This window comes from Anoplophora glabripennis, unplaced genomic scaffold (assembly GCF_000390285.2).
Source record: "Anoplophora glabripennis isolate ALB-LARVAE unplaced genomic scaffold, Agla_2.0 scaffold1259, whole genome shotgun sequence".
NCBI lineage: Eukaryota > Metazoa > Arthropoda > Insecta > Coleoptera > Cerambycidae > Anoplophora > Anoplophora glabripennis.
In genome coordinates this window covers 5,199-15,627 of record NW_019417341.1, presented here as the reverse complement: position 1 = coordinate 15,627, position 10,429 = coordinate 5,199, and the positions used below count along the sequence as shown (strand labels likewise).

The 10,429-nt window shown below is 30.8% G+C and overlaps 1 protein-coding gene across 1 annotated transcript in view; it reads right to left on the bottom strand.

The window, feature by feature from the left end:
- Positions 1 to 10,225, bottom strand: part of LOC108915174 — a 39,341-nt gene extending 29,116 nt beyond the window's left edge. The window contains exon 1 of the mRNA XM_018721144.1: positions 9,953 to 10,225. Coding sequence (XP_018576660.1) covers positions 9,953 to 9,983 — 31 coding nt within the window. The 5' untranslated portion in view covers positions 9,984 to 10,225. The remainder of the gene's footprint in view (positions 1 to 9,952) is intronic.
- Between the last annotated feature and the right edge of the window lie 204 nt (positions 10,226 to 10,429).

The following is a 10,429-nucleotide window of genomic DNA, read 5'->3' as shown; positions in this document are numbered from 1 at the left end:
CTCCTTAGACCAACTTGAAACCTGGTGCAACAGGTGGAAAGTCAAAATTAATCCCAACAAAAGTTCGGCTATCCTTTTTACCAAATGAAAAATCCCACAAAACCTCGACAGACTGACACTATCCCAGGAACCTATCTCCTGGAATCGACAAACACGATACCTGGACGTGACGATGGACCAGCGTCTCACGTGGAAACCGCACATCGTGGAGACGGTGGCGCGTAGAAATTATTCTTTTGACGAAAATGGATTCCTCGTGTCTTCATATCCCCCACCAAATTTCAGCTCTTTCCGTTGTGAAATAAGGACGGTAGATGGCATTTTCTAAAATCGCTATTTTCAGTTTTTTGTTTCAAAATGCCAGTAGCCGGAAGAAATAAAAAATGGTCTATCCTGCATACCAAATATATTCTCCTTTGTTATCAGTTTCGTACTTCTATACATACCTACTTATTAAATAGTTTATAAAATTTATAAACGAACGAATTACATTCCCTTAAAATATTCCCGTACGCCACTACTTTTGATACATAACACCACACCCCGGATTTCGCATCATTATTTCCCATCATGTACAATGGCTTTCTTAACGCCATAGGAAGAAATTATCTTTAATTTAGTTAATGGATTCCCCAGGCTATAACAAGGAAAAGGGATAGTATCAAATGCCGTTTTCTGATTTTCTTTTGATCGTCACGATATACATATACATATAATAAAAATTTCTAAAATAATTTGTATCGTATTAATTAAGTACATACGTCGTATGTTTGTTTACAAATATACAAAAACAAGATATATTATTTATTTTCAACACAGTTTCTAATTGTAATAATCATTGGTATGTAGATTAAAACTCAAATATCGAATCATTAAAGAAACAATTTCATAATAATGAATCTAATTACAAGTAGATTTTATTCTCTTCAAGATAGAACATTAAAATTTCCTTCATTATATTTATGTTTATGTTAAAAATAAATGTAAAAATCGGATGAAGAATTGATGATAAGGAGTCTATGATACACACCAGCAACTAAGCTGAATCGAAAAATATTAACATAAGCATAAAAATTTTGGACATTTTTTTTTCCACACATAAACAAGTTAACAGGTATTTAGTTTAATTTAAAATATTAAATTTGAAGCATAACGGTTAGCCTCAATCAGTGACAATAAGGAAATGCTATCAGAATCACTATTCTAAATATAACGGAATAGGGGGGCATGGAGTAGGTATATTATTTATTACATAAACTGGAAGATTGAGGTTTTACATAGAGCTGTTAGGAAACACTTATATTGAAAATGTATATTCACTACAGCCATGGAAATATTTACTTTATAGCTGTTTTACATTGACAATTTATTGATGAATAAATTGACGAAGTTCTTCATGAATTAATTCACGAATTTATTGGTAAACAGTGTGGTTTTACACTGCTACAGCCTTTGTCAAGTTTTTTGACGTATGAATCAGTTCTACGAATGAATCAAAGAAGCAACAAATCAGTAAAAACAATGCAAAACTAGTGCGACGTCATATTCCAATAACATAACCTCATTACTGATCTGAGCATGGAAATATATTCGGTTGGTACTTCTGAACTTCACGAAGAAACTGACGAAAATTAGAACATGATCTAATAGCTGTTTTGCGTTGACAATTTATTGATCAAGAAATTGGACAAATGTAATGCTGTCAAATAACTTCATGAATTTATTCATCAAGTTCTTGACGAATTAAAGCTGTTTTACATTGATCAATTAATTGATGAAGTCGCTTCATCAAGAAATTGGACACGTGCAATGCATCAAATCTGCTGTCAAATAACTTCATGAATTTATTCATCAAGTTCTTGACGAATTAAAGCTGTTTTACATTGACAATTTATTGATCAATTAATTGATGAAGTCGCTTCATCAAGAAATTGGACAAGTGTAATGCACCAAATCAGCTGTCAAATAACATCATCAATTTATTCATCAAGTTCTTGACGAATTAGAGCATGTTCTAATTTTCGTCAATTTTTTCGTGAAGTTCAGAAGTACCAACCCAACAGATTTCCAGCCTCAGATCAGTAATGAGGTTATGTTATTGGAATATGTAAATAATTGTGTGGCGTCGTGCTAGTTTTGCATTATTTTTACTGATTTGTTACTTACAAAAACTAATATTTAGGTATATAATATGTGTCAGAACGGTACTGCTATTGTATCACTACAATTATGAGTGGAAAGGTGACATTTTTGAAATGTATTTGCTTCTTTGATTCATTGGTAGAACTGATTCATACGTCAAAAAACTTGACAAAGTCTGTAGCAGTGTAAAACCACACTGTTTACCAATAAATTCGTGAATTAATTCATGAAGAACTTCGTCAATTTATTCATCAATAAATTCAATATTCATCAATAAATTATCAATGTAAAACAGCTATAATTCGCCAAGAACTTGATGAATAAATTCATGAAGTTATTTGACAGCAGATTTGGTGCATTACACTTCTCCAATTTCTTGATGAAGCGACTTCATGAATTAATTGATCAATAAATTATCAATGTAAAACAGCTATTAGGAAGTACGATGTTTAAAATACAGTATTTGGAATGCAACTTCTTTGTATAAGTTCTACGTACTTTCCCGTTTACGCTGCGTTTAGCGTTTGGCATTCTTAAATTACTGTGTATTCTGAAATATCGACTTTGACAAAGACTTTGATTAAACATTTTCTTACACAACAACACAAAAGAAAGTTGTTTGTACTTTACACGTGGCATGTTATTCATAGTATTTTTGCCTCCTGATCATGAATCCGGTGTCAGAATTGAGCTATCGCATCACAGGAATTTCCTAACCTCAAAAAATAGATCAAAAATAGCAAAAATTCAGGAAAAAGTGCTAGGAAAATACAAATTTTTTTTTTCTATATTCAAATGTTCATTTATATGGTTAAGATCCCCGCCGAACGTGAATCCGCGGTCAGAATTGATGGTTCTTTTTCTAACCTCAAAAAAATGGGGGTCAATTAAGGTCAGATATCACGAATTTTCAAAAAATAACACATTCGCGCCAAATTTGGTGCACGGGGGTTTTCGGGGTCGCTGATCACAGATCCGAGGTCAATTTTGCAAAATTCAAGATGGTGGATCCAAGATAGACGACCAAAATTTATACCAAATTTGGCGCGAATCTGTTATTTTTGAAAAGTCGTAATATCTGACTTTAATTGACCCATTTTTTGGGGCTAGAAAAAGAACCATCAATTCTGACCGCGGATTCACGTTCGGTGGGGTCTTAACCATATAAATGAACATTTGAATATAAAAAAAGTACTTTTTCGTGAATTTTTGCCCTCTTTTTTGAGATTAGGAAATTCCTGTCACGTGATAGCTCAATTCTGACACCGAATTCGTGATCAGGAGGCAAAAATACTACGGATAACATATGTCACATGAAAAGTCAGACAACATTTTTATTTTTGTGTGGCTGTGTTATTTGATCTAATATTAGAAAATAGGCTAAACGGAAAATTAAAAAAAGTAATACTTTATTTATTAAAAGCGGACGGAATATACGAGGTCTACCCAGGAAATAACAAAACTATATTTTTAATGTCATCCAATTTGCTTTAATGTCATCAATAGTCTGAAAACGGCGTTCTTTCAATAATGACTTTAATTTCGAAAATATTAAAAAATCGCAAGGAGCCAGGTCTGGCAAGTAACGAGAGTGGGGGAGGACAATAATCTGATTTTTGGTACAAAACTGACGAATAAAATATGGCATTATTGACAAAATTTCAAAAAGTGGGGGGTAGACTGTTTCTGGGTCCGCTGATTACGAATCTATCATCGGAAATAAGAAATTCAAAATGACCGATCTAATCAGCAGTCATAAAACCCAGTACCGTAACGCTTTCATGTCATTTGATGTTTAGATTCCGGGGGCTTTTGGGTTCACTGATAACAAATTTGCCTTTGGAGTTTTGAGATCTAAAATGGCGGAACCAATATGGCGGAAAAGGAACCCCAACTATCCTTCTTTGCGGTAAAAAAGGATTAGGTATTTCTCACATAAAGTAAAGAGTTTGGAGGTTTTAGGAAGTGCGATTACAAATTTACTATTAAAGTTTTAAAATTCAAAATGGCGGATCCAATATGGCGTACGAAGAGCCCCGCATCTTCACCTTGTCGGCAAAAAACGATTACAGATCACTTAGATCACTGATAGGAAATAGTTTGGGGATTCTTAGGAAGTCATCAGAACATCGATGGACAATAGTAAAGTAACCGCACTTCCTAAAAACTCCAGACTTTATGTGAGATATAATCATTTTTTTTTACCGCCAAGAAGGATAGTTGGGGTTCGCCTTCCGCCATATTGGTTCCGGCATTTTAAATTTCAAAACTTCAATGGCAAATTTGTTATAAGAGAACCCAAGAAACCCGGACTCGAACTTTCCTGAAATCGTTATTATAATGTTATATGGGTTTTATGTCCGCCATATTGGATCCACCGTTTTGAATTTATTTCTGATGATAGATTCATAATCAGTGGACCACAAAACAGTCTAATATATGAGTTGGGGATATAATTCTGAAAATTTTATCCTAATTTTTTCCTAAATTTACCATGAAGAGTGAACTCTGTATGCGCCATATTTGATCCACCATATTAAATTTCTCGAAACGCCACTTTTCTTTTGAAAACGAACATTTTAAGATCTTATACGTCTAAATCGGTCAAATCAATTTTTGTGTAGGCAGGGTGATCGGTCTGACGTGAAATGTCCCATCTCCATTAGCGCGCAATTCAAAAAGTTCGATTATTTTATGAATAGACCTCGTACTAAAAAATTGATAGTTGGTAAATATATTTTCAGTCCGAATTGTGTGATTAATCTACTTTGTATACAACGGAATTATTATGTAATAAAAATTCTTTTGAAAATTATACCGTGTGACACTGTATTTTGAAATAGAGTTAACTAAATGAAAAAATGGAGTAAGGAATGTGCTACTATTGGTTAAAAAAATTAGTGATTAAAAATTTGACTAATTTTTTTGTAACTTAAATACAAATGCAGACTGAAAAGTCCTTGGACGACTTCTATAATTAGTTTATATGGATACAGTGAACAATGCACTCATAAATGATGGTATATAGTTTAATCTGAAAAATCTGATTAGATAATGGTTTCCTTTTTCCTTGTTTTTAACCGGATTTGATTTAATTAGGGTCAAATTTTTAATTAACTGTCTAATTAATCTTTGAAATCTATCAGAGAGTTAAAAAACGTAATTTGGAAGTTGAAATTAGATTGAAAACTACATGGAAAATGGTATGTTAAATAGTAACATTACAAATTAGACATTTTTTAAGCCTATGGTTTATTGAAACTTTATGCTCAATAAATATTATATGATTCTTTAAACTGAATTTACTTCATAATTATTGTCTATATGTCCTATTAGAAAGAGAAAAAATCAAACGAAATTTTTATTGACAATTGTAAAATACCTAGTATAGCGAAGCTTAACTTTTAACCACTGTATCTTGGATATATTCTCGAGCCTAGGAACTGTTTTTACTTTTATGAACACCAGTGGCGTGGTATCTAGCTCTTACCAATACGAAACACCCAACAAATTTTTAATAGCAATGTGATGCTAATTTTCCAAAACGAATAGTGGCAAGAACGACTTTTCGAATAGAATCAATTATTATTTTTAAATTATGGCGGATGCGTCAGTACGATATAAAATTTCGAAAAAATTGTAGAAATGAATTAAGAGGTGTTGAAATACTCTAGAAGAATATTTTCAGAATGTTTCTAGCCGCAAATACGAAAGTCAGATTATCACATGGCTTTGTCAATATGAAAGAAAGTAGCATTTTTTCTCTCTTAACCAAAATTGAATTATTGGTAAACGGGCTCGTTTTAATCTCACGAGAAAAAATTTAACTATAAAATTCAAAATAGTATAAGAAATTTTTTTCAATTATTTCCTTTGCGAAACTTTCTAGCCAAAAAATTTCATGACCGCCATAGCCAAAAAGTATCGAAAATTAAGAGATTCGACATTTTCTAATTAGACGAAATTGTTTGTTTTTGTTACATCCATTTCTTTATAAATTTACGTGGGAAGAATTGCTTACTCGTAGTTTGTTTAAAATTATAATAAAATATCTTAATTATGGTAATTAAGCTTATTTGGCATTACACATTAAATGAATAAAACGGTTTAGCATGTTTTATTTGCAACATCTGCGACATTTGTACCTACTTATAAGATGTTGGTGAAAAAGATTTAATTTTGTAAACATTCAGAAACAGTTTAAATAAATTCTTGCTTATATTCATTTGCATGTCAACAAAAAGATACCTATACTCTAGTTTCTAGTGGAACACAAATTGTAATTAAAGGGAAAATAATAAATGATAAATAAAATTAACAAAAAAGTTGTTAAAATAAAAATTTGATGATGAGATGCCTCATTTTCAATTTACATCACAAAATACACTCAATAGATGTAACACGACGTATAAGTTTAGACTTGTAGTAAAAATAAATTATGAAATACGAAGTGTATAACAAATGTATTATTACCTAGTGTTAGCCTTCAAATTTTTCTAATAAAATGTATATAATTTCAGTGACCCGCATTTTTATAAACATCTAATTGATAACCGTAACAAAATGAATTGCTACAATTTATCATGAGTACCTATTACAGTTCAAATTATAATCTAATGCGTTAATTTAAATGTTTGGAAAATATAAATTACGGTAATTCTCCTCCATAAATGACATAAGCTCTAATAGAAACTTATTACAGTAACGTTAAAAAAACATCTTATATCTCACGTCTTTTAATTGTATGACTGCCGGTTGTATCGTTTGAAAACTAAAACTTCAGGTTAAAAAAAAAGAAATTTTAGAAATCCGTTTTTGTTTAATTTCAGCCTTGTTTGAGGTGATATAGGAAAAAGAAGAACACTTTCTCATGGCAACATTTTGCCCCCTATCGCATGGCATAATCAATTTTTATATGTAACGTTTCGTTTCTCCACGATCACCATCAACTTCATTTTTTTAAACACGGCCCTGGAAATTTTATTTCATTTTTTGCAAGCCTTCATGATCACAAACTGTACTGCCTCAACCCGAACCAGATTCAGACGTTTTATCTCAAAAAATTCATCTTCAATATATTCGTTCCAAATTTATCTAAATATTTTATTTAGATCTCTGTGTTTATTGAATTATCATACACTCTAAGTGTCGTTAGGCCCCGTGAAATCCACTCCATTTGCGAAGTTGATTAATGTTATATTACGTACTAATTTGTGAAAATGTCACGCTACAACAGTGGTGTTTTTGTTTGTAAGCAACGACCAAAAATCGAAATTTAATAATTTTTTTCAATGATCCAACAAAAAGAACCGGAATTTTTTTTGCAAAAGTTGCAAACTTTTTTTGTTTTTTTTTTTCATTAATTATTTGCATTTGTTTTGTTTCCAAGTACAAATTCTTTTATGAAAAATGACGTTTAATGTCAATTTTTTGAAATAAATATCATTTTCTTGCAATATCTCGCTTATTATTTGAGGTAGAACCTTACATCACTATATTAGTAAGAGAAAGCTTTATCCGAATATGAAAAAATATACAGGGTATTCCATAAGAAAAAACAAATTTATTGGCTCTCCAGCTTTTCTGGATCACCCTGTATACAACTGAATCATCTTAAAAGATGCCCCTCCCGAGAACAAAATCGACCTGTCTAAGCGTTTTTTTTTAAATCACACAGTATAAAAGTTATGAATTTTGTTCCAAACTTTATACAGGGCGGGCCATTAGTGTGTGAAAGTAAAATAACTCCCTTGTTACTCATAATACAGAAAAAAAGTTTATATAAAAGTTGTACAGAAACAAGAAATGATGATAAGTAAAAACGGGACACGCCAGATTTCCACCCTATATATTTTTAAACATATGGATTTCCGAGAAAATTCTATATATGGCAATATAAACAGTTTTTCATTTTAGTGCGAAGTTGCCAAGTTATGTAGAAAATGCATTGAATTTTGGAAAAAATATGACCTTGAAGAAGTTGTATTAACTTCCAACAACAAAATTATTAGACAGAGTTATAGGCAAATGTTAGTCAAAGGCTCCTACATTAACTAATATCGATATTTTGTACAGGGCATTTTTTATAATACGATCATTTTTAGAAATTTTAAAATTGATTTTTTGATAACATTTTTCAAATTTTATTGTTCCATTTTATTCACATATCGGTCCACTTCAACTTTTATTAAGCACGTTCTATATATCTAAAATTATTAGTTTTTAAGATATAGCAACATTTCTGAAAAAACTTAATTTTTATTATTTTATAGAATACCACAAATAAATATTAAATAATAAAAATAACTCATAATGAAATGATAAATTATGAACTGACAAGTTGACACAATGTGACAGTTTTTTTCAAAACCATTTCGTGCTACTGAAAATAATAAAAATTAGGTTTTTCCAGAAATGTTGCTATATATATCTTAAAAATTAACAACTTTAGGTGTAGAACATACTTAATAAAAGTTGAAGTGGACTGATATGTGATTAAAATAGAACAATTCCATTTGCAAAATTTTAGAAAATCAAGTTTCAACTCTAAAATGATCGAATTGTAAAAAATGCCCTGTATAAAATATCGATATTAGCTAATATAGGAGTCTTTGTCTATAACTCTGTCAAATATTTTTGCTCGAAGTGTTAGTAGTTGAATGTTAATACAACTTCTTCGAGGTCGTGTTTTTTCCAAAATTCGAAAAATCTACATAACTTGGCAACCCAGCACTAAAATGTTAAACTGTTTATTGTCTATTGTTATTGTCATATATATAAAATTTTCTCAGAAATCCATACGTTTAAAAATATACAGGGTGTTCCATTTGAAAAATGTAATATTTGGCGTGTCCCGTTTTTACTAATCGCCCTGTATGATTCAAATTAAGTTTGTCATTTAGGTTTTTTGATTCTGTACTACTTTTATATAAACTTTTTTTCTGTATTATGAATAACAAGGAAGTTATTTTACTTTCTCACACTAATGGCCCACCCTGTATATTTAATATAAACAACAGTTTTCAAATACAAAAAAATATAAATTGTATATAATTTAATAATAAACCGCTCGTGCTGTGAATTCCTGCAGAATTTCTTTTTGAAATAGTAAATGTAAAAAAAAAATTATGAAAACCCTAAAAATAATATATTTTACGTAGGTATACAAAGAAGAAACAAATTTGTATTAAAATAAGATTGAAAATGTGTCAATTCAAACTGAATTTGAATTTCAAGGGAATTAATATAATCGCTTCTAGAATGCCCTAAAATTTCTAGGCTTTCCATTTTCTTCGGTAATAAACCTTTATCAGCTATATGTAAAATACTGGAATTGGTTTCTATTTTTTTTGTATTTAACATTTTATCAATGAAACCTTCCTTGAGCTTATGTACTTTAGCTATAAGTTAATCGTAGAAATTTCTTTCAACAAGGCATTGTTCGATGGAAGTATTTTTAAAACTCTCTAAATGCAATAAAACGCCGCTAATTTATGTAAATATGGGTGAATGTAAAAATTATCTATTACCTACAATAAAATCGATATTTGACCGCTCTTGTTTAATATTAGACATACCTAAGTAATTTTTTACAAAATGTAACATTTTCTTTATACTTTAGTCCTATGTTTACCTGAAGATGTAATTTTGATATCGATAGATATATAATAAAAAAGGTTGTGGGTTTATAAAAGCTTTTTCTAATATTATTAAAACACTTTTACTCATAAAGGTTGACTCACTGCAATAAACAAACTTATTCAAATTGAAAAATAAATTAAAAAATTGCTGTCTCTAATAGTACACTTACCGAAAAATATCACAAAGGAATAAAACACCATTGTTAGACAAAATCGGCTATCTACTTATTTAACACTGAAAACGGGATGCAGTGCAGCTTCTGTGGTGTCTTCAAGTTCACTTTAATCATATCAAGCCTTAGCACAATAGTTTTAATTAAAAGAGCGAATTATCCTCCTTCACTGTGTGTTTACTGTACGGCGGCACACCAGCTCAGTGTGCGGGTAAAAATTGAATTGGTAAATGTGCAAGTCAATAAACCAAGAACTGGCGGCAGTAATTTGTTTGTATCAGATGCTTGAAGTGCACATTGTAGTTTGATTGTCTTTCGTGGAGTATATTGCTTTTTAATTGGGAATCTTGTTTGACGTTTTCAAGCCTGCTTCTTGTTGCTCTTACGCCCTACTAAGTCACTGCTGCAAGATATATGCTCGTACATTTTTGTGTGGCCGTTACGAGCACGTGCCCGCTTGTCATCCCCCCATTT